The following is an 18,997-nucleotide window of genomic DNA, read 5'->3' as shown; positions in this document are numbered from 1 at the left end:
GGTTTATATAGGCCTACCCCCGGGGGTACAATGGTAATCCGGCTGGGCGCGGGGCCCAGCCGTCTGTGTCTACGCTCTCCGGCTTCTACGCCGGCTGCTGGGGCCCGCCGGCTAGTGGGTCCCACAGGCTGCCGGCTCCTTGGTCGACAGGCAGGCCCCACTGTCAGGGCCTTGTCGGCGGCTAGTTACTGTTTCTCAATCTTGGTGGCGAGGGCTTCGCCGAAGTGGGCGTGGCTACAGTGCCGCCGCCCGGTGGGCGATCACTGTAACCTCACCGCGTCTTGTCTCCTTAATGGGGCGTCTTCTTCGAGAGAGGTGGCAAGCCGGCTGTGGGGAGCCGGCTCTATCTTGGGCCGACTAGGGGAGGTCTGGCCGCCTTCGGGTGTCTCTCTGCCCGAAGGGGCCCACCGCCCGTGGGCCATACTGGTAGCCCGTCGTGGATGACATCAGGGTCAACGTGGCAACAGTGCTGCGCCGGACGGGTCATGGCCACCCGTACGGCGCACTGTGCCAAGCGTGCTCCGGGATTCGGGGGTGGCAGGCTTCACTGCAGCCACGCCCCGTCACATCGCCGTTATGTGGATGCAGACTTCGAGGGTACGATCTTGACCGCTTTATGGGAGCTGGCTTCTTGGAGTCGGCCTTCTCGCGGCCGGCTTCTCGGAGCCGGCCCTCCCGTGGCTTCTCTTCATGAGGGCTGAAGTTGGGCCGCCTTCCGATAGCCGGCCTGGAGACAACCGGCAAGGAGGAGGCGGCCCTGTGTCTTGGATTCTTGAGGGCCGAATCGGCTCGTAATTTTTCAGAAGGGCCAGGGGGAGCCGGCTAGGCTACCCATGGTTATTTACTCCGACACTGTCCGAAGAAGAATGCCTGTTGTGAGTGTGGTAGAAACTAGGGTTCTACCCGGTCTAGGGCGTAGCCTGTAAGGGAAGGAAGGGGAAGGGCGAGGGCTGGTGCGCGGCGGCCGGCGGCGTGGCGCCGTCCTTGCGACGGGAGCAGCGGCGGCGAAAGCAGGAGGCGGCTAGGGTTTAGGTCTCCCGGCTCCCTAAGGGAAGCCGAGAAAATATTGATTGCTTCTTGCTTGATTAGATTGATACATCTCCTCTCCTTATATATAGAGGTTTACTTGACTCCTAAGCAAACGATCCTAATACGATAAGATAATTGGGCTAAGCCCCTAATTAAGATACTTGGGCCATAACCCACTGGGCTAAGCCCCTATGCCGGTCATAACACTTCTCCCCGCCTGCACAAACAGCTCGTCCTCGAGCTGTAAGGTGGGGAAGCGCTTGCTGAACTCCTCGAGGTGATCAACCAGCGTCAAACACCTTCGCGACAGCCGGGGCGGCAAGGTCGGCGGCGACGGCGTCCTCCGAAATGTAGTCTGCAACCTCCAGGTAGAAGAGTCGCGGGCAGGCGTGGCCGGGTGTGTACGGTCCGTCGCAGTTGAAGCACAACCCTTGGCGGCGACGCTTGAGTAGCTCGGCCGAGGTTAGCCGGCAGAACGGGCGCGCCGCGGTCGCGGCGAGGGGTGCCGCGGAAGCCTGAGTAGGCCGACCCTGAGCGGGATCTGGCCAGGGTAGCGACCCAGTGGCCCGGGACGGCGACTCTTGCTGGACGGCCACCGCGCGGCGCTCGAACGAGCGGGCGTAGTACATGGCCGTCCGGATATCTTGGGGTCCCCGAAGCTCCACGTCCACGCGGATGTGATCCGGAAGTCCACCCACAAAGAGGTCGGCCCGCTGCTGCGCCGTCATGCCCGACGCATGGCATGCCAGGGCCTAGAAACGGTCGGCGAAGTCCTGCACCGTGGAGGTGAAGGGAAGGCGGCCGAGCTCCGCCAGGCGGCTCCCGCGAACCGGAGGCCCAAAGCGAAGGAGGCAGAGCTCGCGGAAGCGCTCCCAAGGGGGCATGCTGCCCTCATCCTGCTCGAGGGCGTAGTACTAGGTCTGGGCTGCACCGTAGAGGTGGTAGGATGCCAGCCAAGTGCGCTCCGACGCAAGCGTGCGCTGGCCACGGAAAAACTGCTCACACTGGTTGAGCCAGTTAAGCGGGTCTTCCGTGCCGTCATAAGTGGTGAGATCGATCTTGGCGAACCGTGGCGGCGTCTGGGTCGGCGCGCCATGGCCGACCGGCTCGGCGGTGCGGAGCAGTGATGATGACGGCGCCCGGTCAACGGTGGGGAGGCCGTCGTAGGCCCTCGTGGAGCTGGATGAGGCCCCAGACTGCAGCGTGGGTACCGGTGGATCCCCGGCCTCCGTGTACACCGGCGGTGGCGACGTCCCGATTAGCCAGGCCGGGATCGGGGACGGTGACGGCGGAAATCGGACCTGCTGGATCGGAAGTCCTCCCGGTGTGGACTGGCCTAGTCCGGAGCTGGGCGGCGGCGGTGGGAGCTGGACCGGCGCGGGTGGCGCGATTGGCGCAGCTGGGGCCACTGCGGCGCTGGGGCGGGCGCGGGAGGCGCAGGTGGCGCCGCGAGAACGGGCGCGGGCCACTGCGGCCAGGACGGCGCTGGGGCGGGCGGCTGCTCGAGCGACGGATGGGCCCCGGCGATCGCCGCGGGTATCGAGTACCAGGGCAGGTGCAGCAGCGGCGAGGGCCCGCCGGTGTAGCCCGCCTGGAACGGCAGCAGGGGCATCCCGCTCGGGCTTGACGCGTTCTGGATCGGCCAGTGCGTCGCCGGGTGGCTGTAGGCGGGGGGCGCAGCCAGCGGGGTGGTGTGCGGGCCGGCCAAGTACAAGGAGATGCCCTGGACGGCCGTCACGAGGTCCCGCAGGGTGCTGGTCATCTCCTCCGGCGTGAAGACGGAGGTTGTCGGTGGCGCGGAAGTGACGGGGCCGGCGGCGTGGAGGTGATCGGGGCCGCCGACGTTGGGGACCCGGCAGTGGTCATTCGGGCGGTGGTGATGATGGGCAGCGGCGGCGTGGGTGTTAATGACGACATGATCGAACCCGAGTCTCTGGATACCAAATTGGTAGAAACTAGGGTTCTACCCGGTCTAGGGCGTAGCCTGTAAGGGAAGGAAGGGGAAGGGCGAGAACTGGTGCGTGGCGGCCGGCGGCGTGGCGCCGTCCTTGCGATGGGAGCAGCGGCGGCGAAACCAGGAGGTGGCTAGGGTTTAGGTCTCCCGGCTCCTTAAGGGAAGCCGAGCAAATATTGATTGCTTCTTGCTTGATTAGATATACATCTCCTCTCCTTATATAGAGAGGTTTACTTGACTCCTAAGCAAATGATCCTAATACGATAAGATAATTGGGCTAAGCCCCTAATTAAGATACTTGGGCCATAACCCATTGGGCTAAGCCCCTATGCCGGTCATAACACTTCTCCCCGCCTGCACAAACAGCTCGTCCTCGAGCTGTAAGGTGGGGAAGCGCTTGCTGAACTCCTCGAGGTGATCAACCAGCGTCAAACACCTTCACGACAGCCGGGGCGACAAGGTTGGCGACGACGGCGTCCTCCGGAATGTAGTCTGCAACCTCCAGGTAGAAGAGTCGCGGGCAGGCGTGGCCGGGTGTGTAGGGCTCGTCGCAGTTGAAGCACAACCCTTGGCGGCGACGCTCGAGTAGCTCGGCCGTGGTGAGCCGGCGGAACGGGCGCGCCGCGGTCGTGGCGAGGGGTGCAACGGAAGCCTGAGCAGGCCGACCCTGAGCGGGATCTGGCCAGGGTAGCGACCCAGTGGCCCGGGACGGCGACTCCTGCTGGACGGCCACCGCGCGGCGCTCGAACGCGCGGGCGTAGTACATGGTTGTCTGGATATCCTGGGGTCCCCGAAGCTCCACGTCCACGCGGATGTGATCCGGAAGTCCACCCACAAAGAGGTCGGCCCGCTGTTGCGCCATCATGCCCAACGCATGGCATGCCAGGGCCTGGAAACGGTCGGCGAAGTCCTGCACCGTGGAGGTGAAGGGAAGGCGGCCGAGCTCCGCCAGGCGGCTCCCGCGAACCGGAGGCCCAAAGCGAAGGAGGCAGAGCTCGCGGAAGCGCTCCCAAGGGGGCATGCTGCCCTCGTCCTGCTCGAGGGCGTAGTACCAGGTCTGGGCTGCACCGCGGAGGTGGTAGGATGCCAGCCAAGTGCGCTCCGACACGAGCGTGCGCTGGCCACGGAAAAACTGCTCACACTGGTTGAGCCAGTTAGCATGCTGTCATAAGTGGCGAAATCGATCTTGGCTAACCGTGGCGGCGTCTGGGTCGGCGCGCCATGGTCGACCGGCTCGGCGGTGCGGAGCAGCGATGATGACGGCGCCCGGTCAACGGTGGGGAGGCCGTCGTAGGCCCTCGCGGAGCCGGACGAGGCCCCAGACTGCAGCGTGGGTACCGGTGGATCCCCGACCTCTGTGTACACCGGCGGTGGCGACGTCCCGGTTAGCCAGGCCGGGATCGGGGACGGTGACGGTGGAAACCAGACCTGCTGGATCGGAAGTCCTCCCGGTGTGGACTGGCCCAGTCCGGAGCTGGGCGGCGGCGGTGGGAGCTGGACCGGCGCGGTTGGCGCGGCTGGGGCCGGCGTGGGCCACTGCGGTGCTGGGGCGGGCGCGGGAGGGGCGGGTGGCGCCGCGAGAACGGGCGCGGGCCACTGCGGCCAGGACGGCGCTGGGGCGGGCGGCGGCTGGAGTGACGGATGGGCCCCGGCGATCGCCGCGGGTATCGAGTACCAGGGCAGGTGCAGTGGCGGCGGGGGCCCGCCGGTGTAGCCCGCCTGGAACGGCAGCAGGGGCATCCCGCTCGCGCCCGACGCGTTCTGGATCGGCCAGTGCGTCGCCAGGTGGCTGTAGGCGGGGGGCGCAACCGGCGGGGTGGTGTGCGGGCCGGCCAAGTACAGGGAGATGCCCTGGACGGCCGCCACGAGGTCCCGCAGGGTGCTGGTCATCTCCTCCGACGTGAAGACGGAGGTTGTCGGCGGCGCGGAAGTGACGGGGGCCGGCGGCGCGGAGGTGATCGGGGCCGGCGGCGTTGGGGACCCGGCAGTGGTCATCGGGGCGGTGGTGATGATGGGCAGCGGCGGCGTGGGTGTTGACGACGACATGATCAAACCCGAGTCTCTGGATACCAAATTGGTAGAAACTAGGGTTCTATCCGGTCTAGGACGTAGCCTGTAAGGGAAGGAGGGGGAAGGGCGAGGGCTGGTGCACGGCGGCCGGCGGCGTGGCGCCGTCCTTGTGACGGGAGCAGCGGCGGCGAAAGCAGGAGGCGGCTAGGGTTTAGGTCTCCTGGCTCCCTAAGGGAAGCCGAGAAAATATTGATTGCTTCTTACTTGATTAGATTGATACATCTCCTCTCCTTATATAGAGAGGTTTACTTAACTCCTAAGCAAACGATCATAATACGATAAGATAATTGGACTAAGCCCCTAATTAAGATACTTGGGCCATAACCCACTGGGCTAAGCCCCTATGCCGGTCATAACGGAGTGTTAGATCCCCTGCTACCCTGCTATCTCAATAAGGACTAGATATAATTCCTCATTTCATAGAGCTCCTCTCTTAGCAGTGGCTTGTACTTCTCTGGACGTGGTTCTATGCTCTTCTCTGGCTTGTTCTTCTTTTATCCATTTGAAATAAGCATTTGGCCTCACACGCTTGTACATGTAGGACATCTGGTGTCATATACATTCCCTACTACCAATGCGAGATGCTGCCCGAGCTGCTTGCGTGTCTCGTGCCTTTCTAAGTTTATGGAGATGCCATCCAAATCTTACATTCAGTATGGAAGCACTGGGCATGAATATGAATCCGTGTGGAGAGGATGAAATAGGAAATTTCACCAAAAAAGTTGACCACATCTTAAAAAACCGCTCACGCATTGGTGTGAAGACACTCAGGATTGTTTTCCGTTATTCCAATGCCATGGTCAGCAATGTTGATAGGTGGCTTCAGACAGCTGTTACACCTGAGATTGAAGAACTCACTGTTCAGCTTACACCTGGGATTGAAGAACTCACTGTTCAGCTTACACCTGGGATTGAAGAACTCACTGTTCAGCTATCTTCAGCATCGGGAACATACTACAACTTCCCATGGTCTCTTTTAGCTAATGGGAATGGAAACTCGATGCAGCATCTACGCCTTTCCCATTGTGTTTTCTCTCCCAGCGTTGAACTTGGCTTAAAAAAGATGACAAGGATTGATTTGTGTTATGTCTGTATCACAGAGGAGCAGCTGGGGTGCCTTCTTCACAATTGCTTTGTTCTCCAATGGATGCGACTCTCACAATGCAGTCCGCTAACTTGCCTTAAGATTCCGTTCCATCTGCAACAGCTCAGATACCTGAAGGTGTTTGAATGCAGGTCTCTACAGGTGATAGGGATAGAAGCTCCAAACCTCGTCAGTTTTAATTTTCATGATTCCCACCAGGTACAGATATCATTTGGAGTAGCATTGCAATTGAAGAAGCTCGCATGTCCCATCCTGGTGCTGTATGTTATGCTCGTGCTGATCTCCCATTGAGCTTGCCAAATGTTGAAGATGTTTCCCTGAGTTCATGTAGTGAGGTATACTCTAAATATGCAAATTCTTATACCAGCTGTGATATGCATATTTTAACTAATCCAATATATCTTTGTGTAGATGGTCGATACACCAATGCTGCCTAGCAAATTCTTACACCTCAAGTACTTGAGTGTCAGTCTTTGTACAGTGACATTTTCGCCGGCCTATGACTATTGTTCTCTCATATCCTTCTTTGATGCTGCTCCTTCCTTGGAGACTTTCTTCTTGAATGTAAGTCACTGTTAATCCTGCAAAGATGTCACATTAAACAATGGTGAATCCATTAATCCAAGTATCTTGGCTTGTTATATCTTCAGGTGTTGCAGAAAGACATGAAGCATGAGTCAATCGTGGGAGACCATTCAAATTTGAGGCAGGTACCAGGACACCGCCATGATAACCTTAAGACAGTGAAGATCATCGGTTTCTCCTCGGCGAAGAGCTTGGTTGAGCTGACATGCCATATCATTGAGAATGCGACGTCACTCGAATGCCTTACATTGGACACGACACGAGGGCATCCTTGGGCCAGCTGCTCATCCAACAGTACTGGCAAGTGCTTGCTGTTGCACTTGGATTTTTTGGCGGAAGCTCGTAAGGGGCTCTCGGCTATCAGGACATATGTTGAGCCAAAGGTTCCCTCCAGAGTCAAGCTAAATGTCGTGGAGCCTTGCCGCCGATGCCATGACCTCGAGCCGACGCCATGATCTCAAACTCTAGATGCAACAAGTTGCTATGTACGGTCAGAAGCAAACCATTGCCAATGTTCAGAAAGACCAGTGTGTTGTTCCAAGAGCTGTATTTTTCCTTAATGCCGTTTCTTGTTGCTCGACTGAACATGAAAAACATATGCATTCTAGCCTTTATCCCCTGCTTGTTAGCCTTCTGACATATGGGACAGTGATAAACTGTTGAGGTGCACATTCTGGTGGGCGTCTCGTGAATTCAGGAAGAACTTGGGAGTTACTATTACTCTATGCATGCAGTTCACTGACTCTGAAGATGATGTGATACTCTTTCTGAGATCCTACTGTAATTATAGAACCTTGTGACTGCCCGACCTGTTGCTCTTTGCAGCACAGATCACATGCAGTTGTGCATGCTTGCACACCAGACCACCCCCAAATCACACACATCGAATGATAAACGGACTAAATGCCAAAAACAACATCAAATAAAATTATAAACAGCCCATAACGGCCTGCTCATGCATACTCCTGCCTCCTCAGTTCTCCCGAAGGCCGATAGCTCCAGCAATGGCCAGGCCCTCCCTACTTCTCCTGCTGCTCGTCTCGGCCTGCGCCGCTCTCGCTGTTGCTGACGATGATCCGATGGTCAGGAGGTTCGAGCGGTGGATGGGCAAGCACGGCCGCGCCTACACCGACGCCGGCGAGAAGCAGAGGAGGCTCGAGGTGTACAGGAAGAACGTTGAGCTCATCGAGGAGTTCAACTCCGGTGGCCACAGCTACACGCTGACCGACAACAAGTTCGCCGACCTGACGAACGAGGAGTTCAGGGCCAAGGTGCTCGGCCTAGGCGCTCCGGGGCGAACCGGCCGGCGCGCTCCGAGAACAGAGAACTTTGCCCCCGTGCGTGAATGCTTTCTTCTCTCGAATTATGTACATGTTTGATACTAATAGTTTTGAATTTTGATTCTTGGATCATCGTTGAAAGTTGGAAAATCATTTTGTGATGTCTATATACTGATATGTCTGCGTTTGTCTGACAAATGTTTTGGTCTTGGAATGATCATTTTCGCAGGTGACAATGCCTGAAAAAGAGGCTGACAATGATAATAGTACTCTGCCCAAGGAGGTGGACTGGAGGAAGAAAGGGGCGGTGGTGCCGGTGAAGAACCAGGGCGGCTGCGGCTCGTGCTGGGCGTTCGCGGCGGTGGCGGCCATGGAGGGGCTGAACCACATCAAGAAGGGGAAGCTGGTGTCGCTGTCGGAGCAGGAGCTGGTGGACTGCGACGCCGAGGCGGTGGGGTGCGCCGGCGGGTTCATGAGCTGGGCCTACGAGTTCGTCATGGCCAACCACGGCCTGACCACCGAGGCCAGCTACCCGTACCTGGGCATCAACGGCGTCTGCCAGACGGCCAAGCTCAACGAGACCACGGTGAGCATCGCCGGGTACCGGAACGTGACGGCCAACAGCGAGCCGGACCTGCTGCGGGCCGCCGCCGCGCAGCCCGTGTCGGTGGCCGTCGACGCGGGGGGCTTCGTGTGGCAGCTCTACGGTGGCGGCGTCTTCTCGGGGCCCTGCACCGCGCAGGTGAACCACGGCGTCACCGTGGTGGGCTACGGCGAGACCAACGCCACCGTCGACGAGGGGTCCGGGAAGTACTGGATCATCAAGAACTCGTGGGGGGCGGGGTGGGGCGAGGCCGGCTACATGCGTCTGCAGCGCGACGCCGGCATGCCCACCGGCCTGTGCGGCGTCGCTCTGCTCGCGAGCTACCCCGTCATGTGAGTCTGCCATTCTGGCTGGTGGTGTGTGTAGAGTCTGCCATTCTGGCTGGTGATGTGTGTAAGTAGGCTAATGCAGCATTGTGAAGTGTGACAGAATACAACTAGTAGTACAAAATATCTACATAAGTGTGTAAATATGCGCGTGGCCATATTTAATTTACATAATGGCAAGGTTGAGCAGCACAAACCCTCCATTTTTATTTTTATTTTGAACAAGGAAAGGCGCACGAGGCATCAATATATTCAGCTCGGTAGCAGAATACAGCATGTAGTACAGAGCATCGTAGAGACAAGGTAGAGAGGATGGAAATTACAGGCAGAGCATTTTCCTGTCAGCTGAACCAAAGCAGCTAAAGAGAGGTTCAGTTGCACTACTAAGAACCTGGTGAGCACCATTGTGAGCAATTCCATTAATCTCACACTGAAATGTGGAACACCTACGAATGGAGATCATCAGTAGTCCTGAGGAAACTTGCAAGCGATGCTCTGATTGCCCACGGAGTGGAGTCAGCAGCAACACCGCCTTCCCCAGAGAAATGTTGTCCGCCAGGAAAGTTGGCTGAGATACCTGCAAGAGTTGCGAAATCTTGGCAGTAAGAAGGAGAGCCAACGCTTCTGCTTGAAGGGGCAAAGTTGTGATCCAGGCTGAGGCATGGACCTGTACTTCGACATTCCTGTGGTCCTGCAAGAAGTTGAGAACGCTGCCATTTGGTAAACCTGGAACTTTTGAACACGTAAAAGAAGCATCGTTTCTCAAAAAAAAAAGCATCAGAATAGATCTTAGCACCATCAACAAGAAGATCCGATTTAAGAGTACATCCTTGCGGCGGCAACCTAATAGTACAGGGGTATGAGGATTAGTATTTTGACATTGCGATCATCCAAGGAAGCCACTAGAAACTTTTGTTGATAGTCCAAAGCTAAGGCAGCCTTGTGTATCTGATGTGGGAGTAGGCGCCTCCTATCAAAAAGACAATCACATCTGGACTTCCATATACACCATAGAAAATTGAAAATATTGGGTATAATTGCAAATGGGTGGTCCATATTAAGCAGGGCTAGTATAACACTTCGCATAGAAAGATGATTTTCAGTTAAAAGATCACTTCTAAGGTACTAAGGATGGGCAAACCATGCTTCTCTAGCAAAGTCACACTGTTAACCATTGGATCGCTACACGACTTCTTCCAGTTTTTTCCCTCCAGGCAAAAGTGAGCCGATTTTGCTAACCATTGGATCACAATAGGACTTCTTCCTCCAGTTTTTTCCCTCCCAACCTCCTCTTCTCCTGCAACCAGTGCCTCGCGGCCGTTCACCGCAGCGTTCCTGCCTCCGGCTCACTGACATGGCGCCCCTTCTCCACCTCCTCCCACAAAATTGACTGACCCGAATTACATTTTCAGGCAATTTCCAAACAGCAAATGCGGACAACTTAATCTTTCTTTTTTTCAGAGAATGTCACCTTGGATTACCAAAAGCAGCTCGTGCGTTACAGGGAAATATGATATGGAATACATCCTTTTCTACTAGTGTTGCCAGACTACATGAGTGAAAAAGATATCTCACGGCTTCGTAATGAGTAGCGCTCGTAAATAAACAATACAATTACAGATGTATAACTGAGTCAACAAGCTAAAAACAAAACTTGCAGGGCCTAGTCGTGCTTGTTCAGGTCAATTCTTCAGTAGTTTCCTCAACACCTCTTCGGCATGACGCTCCATCTTCGGTAAAGCCCAGTCATGCTGGATGATGTCGAGGCTGTCTTTCTCTGCGCTCAAGCTCTGAAAATGGCCAAATGAAAATGGTGAGGTCTTTCTGTGCTAGTAAGTCTAACACAGATAAATCACTGAAACACTCAGGTAAAACCAACAATAAGAACCAACCCAAACATTGTAAAACATCAGATTGTGATACTCTGGGACACAGAATGACACAAGGGCACAACCATGTGAATTGATAGTTTCCTAGATCAAGGGGCACAGCCGAAGCAGAGGAAAGCATACAGTTGCAATGCCAATGCACAGCAGAACACTTGAAAAGCTACTAAAAACCTGAAGTAGCATTTCAATCAAATTTGAAAGGCCAGGCCAGCTAATCGACGGTCCACCAAATGATCAAAGGTCGGTAAATAACAGCAATCACCAATATCCTCACTATACAAATCTTCGTTACAATACATGCAACCCTGAATGCAACCCAAACATCATCCATACAAGCTTCTTCAAGCATACAGCAATTTTTTGGAAACAAATTCGATCTGATTTGTTATAAGGGCAGTGCATATAAAACAAATGTGCATTATCTTATGTGTGTGAATTTGTGAAATTACAAGTGCAGTGTCATACACGTTTATATGTATAAGACAGGGTTAAACATCATGAATTCAAATACAGAGTAAGGTTCTCATACCATTGCTGGATTAAAGCCCATTCCACCACCCATCGCCATCATCTTTTGGGCATCATCAGTAGCTGCATAAACCATAAGGAAAACGGTTATGACAACAATAAATATCGCAATGTTTGTGTAGGAGTGTAATAAAGTGCTAACCATTTTCTTCACCAAGGATGAGACTGAAAAGACCCCTCAAGCCAAATAAATTGAGGAAGTACCTATCAAAACAGCAAACCGTTAAGACATTTAGACCCTGGAAATACCTAATAAAAATATATCAGTTTCTTACACACCATGAACGGCTGCTAACATAGCTCACATCAACAGTACTCAGGTCTATCCCATTTTGCAGCATTCCCCTGAATCGTTGAGTCAATGGAAAGGGGATTTTGGCTGAAAAGAGATCAGCAGATATGTGAGTACAAGGCTAAGATCGTAAGAAAACAGAAAAGGATAATGCATAATTGCATATGCGCATACATCAGCCATAAACCCCTCTGAACTTATCATAAACTTCTAGATCTTAAAACATCATTTTCTTCTAGAATTGTACTACAAAAAATCCCATGATCACAGTCCAGAAGACGGTGCAAAGTGAATAATTGCAAATTAGAGTATGTGAACATCTGAACTACAAATTTCTAAAGGCATACAGAATTCAGCTAATAGCACAGCTGAACGAGCACAACAAAATATACTCCTCGTGACATCATATGCAAATTTCGCCACTGATGAACCGTACCAGGTTCACCATTGAAGCACAAAGATTGGTCAACTCGTGCACTCAAGCCAAAATGTTCAGTGAAACAGAAGCATGTTTGGATCTACTCATGCACTTAAGCCAAAATGTTAAGTGAAAATCACGAGTTCCTTCAATGGAAACAACATTGCATACAATAGATTTACTGACTTGAAATTTGGCACACATTTGTACATGAAAATTTAAAAGTGATGATCTTACAACAGCACGAAACAAATGTAAGAACATGGAAAAAGGCATATGAAGAGAGCAAGCATCACATTCATATATGTTATACATGGCAAAGCACATACCTGCAACAAAACCGGAAAAGAAGAAGTTCACCCATGCAAATGTAAGTGTCTGCAGAAGGATGACACAGTGTGTTAGTAGAAGGTAGTGGTAATTGCGATACAGGTAAATCAATTTCCATGTCATTGAACCTGTGGAACTATCATGGAGAGATTCTTCTTCATCATATCCATGGCCATGTTTGGGTCCGAAAACATAGCCGCCTGAGCCTTCTGGGCATCCTCTTTAGGAACATGAAGCAATCCGGCTTCCTACAATACAATCAAGAATGTCACAAAGGTATACACTCACCATATTATTCCAACAGTTTGAGAAGGAAAACGTGATATTCAAGCAAGCAATCATCAAATCAACCCTGCCAACCCACAACTCTGACGTCCATCACAATACTGCTCTGTGCACCCTCTATTCTGGATCCTAACTATTAAAGGACTAAGCTCGACTGATGTCTCCTAAATTGGGCTTTAGTATCAAACACAGATGCTTCTAGTGGAATTACCCCGTTCGTGTAATAAAGCTTGCGGGCCTTGAAGGCCTTGGCCGGGATGAACTGCGCGCCGTTCCTCAGGTTCCTCGCCCTGATGACGACCTGCCTGCAAAAGCCAAAACACCCTCGAATCAGCCACATCAGCAGACAGCAGCTCAGTAGCAACGGCAGCAATTATCAGAAATCTCAAACAGGCAAGCTCCCGTTAGCTCCTCGATCCAGATCGCTCAGATCGGGCGAGTCGGGGGCCAGATCGGGACGGAATTGGAGGGAGGGGGAGGGGAAGGGCGAGAGTACGCACCCCTCCTTGACGGTCTTGGGGTCGGGGGAGGGGGAGGCCGACGGCGGGGAGCGCATGAGCTTGGAGACGAAGTAGCGGAGCACGCCGATGAGCACCATGACCACGGAGAGCGGGATGAGGACCCAGTCCCGGATCGCCGTGTCGAGCACCAGCTCCTCAGCCATCGGGGCCGGGCGGGGTGACTAGCTACGTCCTACCTGGGGCGGCGAGCCCGCGACCGGCGACGCGGCGGTGGCGTCGCGAGGGGTAGGAGACGGGACGAGAGGGGAGAGCTCGTCGTCGACGTGGGTGGATGGGCCGAGGCGGAGGAACGGAAGGGCGCTCGCTGTAGTTGAGGGGTCGAATAGAACTCGTCACAGTGGGCCGGGTCGCGACCCACCGGGCCGATTTGTTTTGATTTTTCTTGCGGGGTATCACCCGGCGCGAGAGCTCGTGGCAGAGGCCGGTCCGGAAGAGGGCGAGTTGACAGTAATGGAGGAAGAGGAGGGCAAGTTGACAGCAATGGAGGAAGAGGAGGCCGTGGCAGAGGCCGGTCCGGAAGAGGGCATGGTCGGGGCTCTTCTCAGGCAAATTCTATGGAAGAATACAGTGAGGAAGATACAGCCAACACCGCTTCTGATGTATCCATGAGTGAGGCTGAAAATAACAGGAAGAGAGGGGGTATGGCAAGTGAAACCAACTCATCCTTGACATTGGCGCATGCAAGCAGCAATGCCAACAACCCGTTGCTGCTTCCACCCCCACAGATACTGCCCAGCTCTTCTTCAGTACAAGAGCCAAAGAGAACCAAGCAAAACTCGAACACAACTGAGAAGAACAGTGGGGAGAATGCAGCGGTGACCAAAAATCTTGATGCGCGTTTGGCGGGCTCCCTGACAGGGTCACGCCTAGCACAATGAGTCTGCTATGCTGGAACTGTCGCGGGATTGGCAAACCTGCGACAGTTAAAGAGCTTCGTGATCTAACGAGGCAACTTGCCCCCTCTATACTTTGTATCCTTGAAACCCAAATAGAGGGAACTAGAGTCGAAAACTTGGCTGGTTCATTAGGTTTTAATAAGAGTTTTGCTGATAGTAGTTCTGGTAGAAGTGGTGGACTAGGAATGTTTTGAAACGAAGAAATAAAGCTTGAGGTTATCGGGTACTCTAGGTATCACATTGATGCAGTCATTAATGATCTGATGGATGTTAAAACAAGGTTTACATTCGTTTGCGAAGAAGCCCAAGTAAACGAAAGATATAAGACATGGGACACGCTTAGGGGAATTGTCGGCTCTAACAATATACCCTGGCTAGTCTTAGGCAATTTTAACAAGGTACTTCATACACATGAACATGACGGAGTAGGGAACAGAAGTCAAGCACAGATGGATGCCTTTAGGGATGCTCTGGATACGTGCGGCCTATCTGACATAGGTTACACGGGCACGGATTGGATCTTCGAAAGGAAGGTGGCAGGTGGGTCGCATACTAAAGTGAGACTGGACAGAGGCGTGGCAAACCCAGCCTGGTCCATCGCTTTCTCCACAGCTAAGCTTGAGCACAAGCTAGCAGCGACAAGCGATCACGTCCCAATTCACGTGAAGTACGTGCATGAGGCTGCATGCCAGCGGGCCCCGCGTTCTTTTCAATATGAGTTGGCCTGGGAAAGAGACCCTGGTTTGGCGCCGCTGGTGGAATCTGCATGGGCAACTGGAACGGGCGACTCGGTGATCTCCTTGAGCGACAAACTCCGGTCGCTATCATCTGATCTGTCCGAATGGGATAGAGCACACTTTGGCAATGTACGGCGCGAGATCCAACAGCTCCAGCGGCAGCTACAGGAGTTACGGGAGATTCGAGGAAGATCTGGTCCTAGTCACGTGGAATTAAAAACAGTAGAGAGATTGACAGAATTATTTCACAGAGAGGAAATTCTATGGAGACAACGCGCTCGTATTGAATGGCTTATGCATGGGGATAAGAACACATATTTTTCCATCTACGGGCGAGTAGAAGGAGAAAAAATCAGATAAATTCACTTTTAAAAGAGGATGGGTCTGCGACAGAAAATGTTCTAGACATGGAGAGCTTGACCACATCCTTTTATCACCACCTGTACACTTCTGAGTGGGTCCAAGATATGGCGCTGGTTTTGGACACAATACCGACCAAAGTGACGCAAGATATGAATGACATGTTAAACGCTCCGTACAGCCAGAAAGAAGTGAAGACTGCCTTGTTTCAAATGTTCCCGACAAAGGCACCCGGGCCTGATGGCTTTCCGGCTCATTTTTTTCAACACCATTTGGGAAACATGCGGTGATGATGTAACCAAGGCGGTCCTGAAAATTGTGGAGGGCAACGAGTCGGCAGAATGCATCAATGAGACTATTTTGGTTCTCATACCCAAGGTGAAAAACCCTACACACTTGTCTCAGTTTCGTCCAATTAGCTTGTGCAATGTTCTATATGAAATTGCATCGGAGGTGATCGCCAACAAATTGAAAATAGTCCTACCTGACATCATATCCGAGGAACAATCCGCTTTTGTGCCTGGTAGAATGATCACAGACAATATCATTACAGCCTATGAGTGTTTGCATTTTATGAAGCGCAATAAGGCTAAGAAGAACCAATCTTGCGCCCTCAAGCTTGACATGATGAAAGCGTATGACAGGGTTGAATGGTCTTATTTGAGGGCAGTTATGATGAAGCTGGGCTTCAATGAACGATGGGTTGATATAGTGATGAGCCTTGTAACTATGGTCAAATTCTCAGTGTTGTTCAATGGCAAGAAGCTACAACAATTTAAACCATCTAGAGGAATCAGACAAGGGGATCCAATTTCTCCGTGTTTGTTCTTGATAGCAGCAGAGGGCCTTTCATGCCTCCTCAAATCAAAAAGTGACTCATCCAATCTGAATGGTCTACAGGTGGCACCTACGGCGCCTCCGGTGAACCATCTCCTATTCGCAGATGACAGCCTGCTGTTCTTCAAGGCAAATAGTGCGGAGGCAAATGAGGTGTACCATGTTCTGAATACCTATTGTCAGGCAACCGGTCAACGCATTAACTATGACAAATCATCTATCTATTTCAGCAAAGGTGTGCTAGACACGATCAGACAGGAGATAAAAGATACTTTACAGGTACCCAATGAAACTCTTAATGAGAAGTATTTGGGAATGCCTTCTGACATTGGCAGCTCCAAGAATGGTGCGTTCAAGTATCTAAACGATAGGCTTTGGAGTAAGGTACAAGGATGGATAGAGCACACAATGTCCACGATAGAAAAGGAGGTTTTGGTTAAATCACTGGCACAAGCGGTGCCTGTGTTTTCAATGTCATGTTTTAAGCTCCCGAGGGGACTATGCAAACATCTCAACATGCTAATCAGAAAGTTTTGGTGGGGGAGTAAAGAGGGCAAAAGGAAGCCTCATTGGGTGTCCTGGGAGACCATGACTCAACCTAAGGACATGGGGGGTCTGGGTTTCAAGGATTTTGAGCTCTTCAACCTTGCCATGCTCGCCAGGTAAGCATGGCGACTGCTTCAACACCCTGATTCTCTATGTGCCCGAATTCTAAAAAGCATATACTATCCAGTGAATGACATCCTTGATGCGGAGCTGGGCAGCCACCCGAGCCAAGTATGGTGAGCTATGATCGAGGGAAGGGATGTTCTAAAGCAGGGCCTTTTCAAACGGATAGGTAATGGCGCATCCACGCATATATGGGAACAAAACTGGCTGTCTCGGGAGGAGTTCCTTCGGCCCCTCGGCTGCCGTGTTCAGAACCCACCTACAATGGTTTTCGAGCTGATCGTTATGGCCACAGCTTCATGGAACAGAGAACTAGTTCAGGCAACCTTTTTGCATATGGATGCAGAGATCATCCTTGGAATACCACTCTGTACATGCAACCGACCTGATTTCTGGTCTTGGCATTATGAAAGGCATGGATCCTTCACGGTTAAATCAGCTTACAAAATGCTTGTGGCAACTAAACAAAGAAGAGAGGTGTGGTTAAACGGAGAAGCTGGTCCATCTAACGCAAGGGCAGAAAAGGGAGAGTGGAAGTATATCTAGGAAACAGCAGTCCCTGGGAAGATTCGTATGTTCCTCTGGAGATTATCAAAGCACTCGCTCCCAACCAATGATGTACGAGCACACCGTCATATGGCCAACTCAAGCACCTGCGGTTTATGCGGGGTTCAGGACTCATGGCGGCACTCTCTCCTTGAATGCACATCTTCGAGAAGCGCTTGGGCACTAGCGGAAGAGGAGATCACACATAAAATCACATCTAATACCGAACCAAAGGTGAAGAGCTGGCTCTTTACACTTATGGGATTGCTGACACATGACCAATTTATCACAATGGTTGTAACTCTTTGGTCCATATGGCATGCCCGGCGAAAAGCTATCCATGAAGCAATATTCCAGAGCCCTCAAGCAACCCATGGCTTCATCGAGAGGTACTTGCAAGATCTGGCGATCATACAAAATACAGCTCAGAACCAAAACATTAATGGCACGGTGCCACAGCCAGTTCAAGCAAAACCAAAAAAACCACCTCCTGGACACCACAAAATCCATGTTGATGCGGGTGTCCGCGTGAGGAGAGGTGGTTCAGAGGTGGCTGTTTGTAGAGATGAAGGGGGCAACTACATTGGAAGCTCGGCCCTTGTAGTTGAAGGAGTGTATGATCCCCCAACACTGGAGGCAATAGCATGTCGGGAAGCTTTGGCCCTGGCAGAGGATCTGGGCATTCATCACTTTATCGTGGCATCGGACTGTCGACAGGTCGTGTTAGACATCAACAGAAGGGCATGCGGGGCTTATGGCGCCGTCATCAACGAGATCAACATCAAAGCCTCTACTTTTTCTTGTAATTTTTCTTTTGAAAGTCGTGCTGTTAATTATGAAGCACACCGCTTAGCAAAATTTGCACTCTCCAGAGGTCCGTGTCGCCATGTCTGGTATGGTGTTCCCCATGACCAAGTGTGTATCCCACTTCATGTGGAGTTTGATGAATAAGGTAGGTTTTTACCCCTCAAAAAAAACCCGCACGAGAGCTATGTGTCTTGCCCGATGATTTGTTGAGCAGGGAACTAAGGTAATCACAGTGGAGAGTAATTTAGACTAGTAGCATGCATATGTTACTAGTCTAGTCTATGTTACTACCTTCGTAATAGGTAGTGTCATAGGTATGGTAACATATACGTCTTCATTTATTATTTTGTAGACTAGTAACATATGCATGTTATAGGTGTGGTAACATATATGTCTTCATTTATTATTTTGTAGACTCATTTCACATTGGAAATCGCTATGTGATGGTAACATTGTAACGCCCCAAGACCGGAGCTTCAGATGCCTTCCAGGGTTTCCGGGTTTCGTCGTGTGATTTGTTTGGTTCTTTGCATTCATCCTTGCATCATGTGCATTGCATCATGTCATCATGCAACCCGTTTTAAAACTCACTTAAATAAATTGCATGGATCTTCGGTCCATTTAAACCGAGGGAATTCACATGGTGATTCTCTTTAAAACATATCCTCCCAATAGTAGGGAGCTATATTAAACATTTAATTAATGTGGAATTACCTTGACACACGTGCAAAATAATTCCCATGTCTATTCCTGTTCGAGTTTGACCTTCAAACCTTGCCAATATCTCTCATCTCTTTTATCGAGGCTCCTCCTAAATTCTCAACATTTTTGTCCACTCCTAAACCTTGTCCTAGTTCAAACCATTTGAATTAAATTCAAATGAGTTTGAATTTAAATCTTGCATTCTTGATAACTTCTATTTTCTTGGA

At 52.0% G+C, this 18,997-nt stretch overlaps 4 protein-coding genes and 1 pseudogene across 4 annotated transcripts; 2 read left to right on the top strand and 3 right to left on the bottom strand.

Annotated features, from left to right (window-relative positions):
• Positions 1-1,310: 1,310 nt before the first annotated feature.
• Positions 1,311-1,913, bottom strand: LOC147972043 (uncharacterized; annotated as a pseudogene).
• A 1,488-nt stretch (positions 1,914-3,401) lies between these two features.
• On the bottom strand, positions 3,402-4,082 carry LOC147972042 (uncharacterized). The gene has a single exon (XM_087521246.1). The coding sequence runs from the start codon at positions 4,002-4,004 to the stop codon at positions 3,402-3,404; it is 603 nt and encodes a 200-aa protein (XP_087377372.1). The 5' UTR covers positions 4,005-4,082.
• Positions 4,083-6,261: 2,179 nt separating this feature from the next.
• Positions 6,262-7,357, top strand: LOC147972041 (uncharacterized). The gene is made up of 3 exons (XM_087521245.1): positions 6,262-6,493; positions 6,570-6,722; positions 6,809-7,357. The coding sequence occupies exons 1-3, from the start codon at positions 6,401-6,403 to the stop codon at positions 7,196-7,198; spliced, it is 636 nt and encodes a 211-aa protein (XP_087377371.1). The 5' UTR covers positions 6,262-6,400; the 3' UTR covers positions 7,199-7,357.
• Positions 7,358-7,624: 267 nt separating this feature from the next.
• On the top strand, positions 7,625-9,140 carry LOC147972040 (senescence-specific cysteine protease SAG12-like). The gene is made up of 2 exons (XM_087521244.1): positions 7,625-8,080; positions 8,253-9,140. Exons 1-2 carry the CDS (start codon positions 7,748-7,750, stop codon positions 8,961-8,963), a joined length of 1,044 nt encoding a protein of 347 aa, XP_087377370.1. The 5' UTR covers positions 7,625-7,747; the 3' UTR covers positions 8,964-9,140.
• Positions 9,141-10,384: 1,244 nt separating this feature from the next.
• LOC125509848 (ER membrane protein complex subunit-like protein (Protein of unknown function DUF106, transmembrane)) lies at positions 10,385-13,562 on the bottom strand. The gene is made up of 8 exons (XM_048674876.2): positions 13,196-13,562; positions 12,907-13,000; positions 12,539-12,658; positions 12,410-12,458; positions 11,650-11,749; positions 11,513-11,574; positions 11,372-11,433; positions 10,385-10,743 (listed from the first exon to the last, which is right to left on the bottom strand). Exons 1-8 carry the CDS (start codon positions 13,357-13,359, stop codon positions 10,636-10,638), a joined length of 759 nt encoding a protein of 252 aa, XP_048530833.1. The 5' UTR covers positions 13,360-13,562; the 3' UTR covers positions 10,385-10,635.
• Between the last annotated feature and the right edge of the window lie 5,435 nt (positions 13,563-18,997).

Source organism: Triticum urartu, chromosome 5A, assembly GCF_056163025.1.
Source record: "Triticum urartu cultivar PI428250 chromosome 5A, HENAU_Tu73, whole genome shotgun sequence".
Lineage (NCBI taxonomy): Eukaryota > Viridiplantae > Streptophyta > Magnoliopsida > Poales > Poaceae > Triticum > Triticum urartu.
Note: the sequence above shows the minus strand (reverse complement) of the source record. Positions and strands in the feature narration are given on the sequence as shown.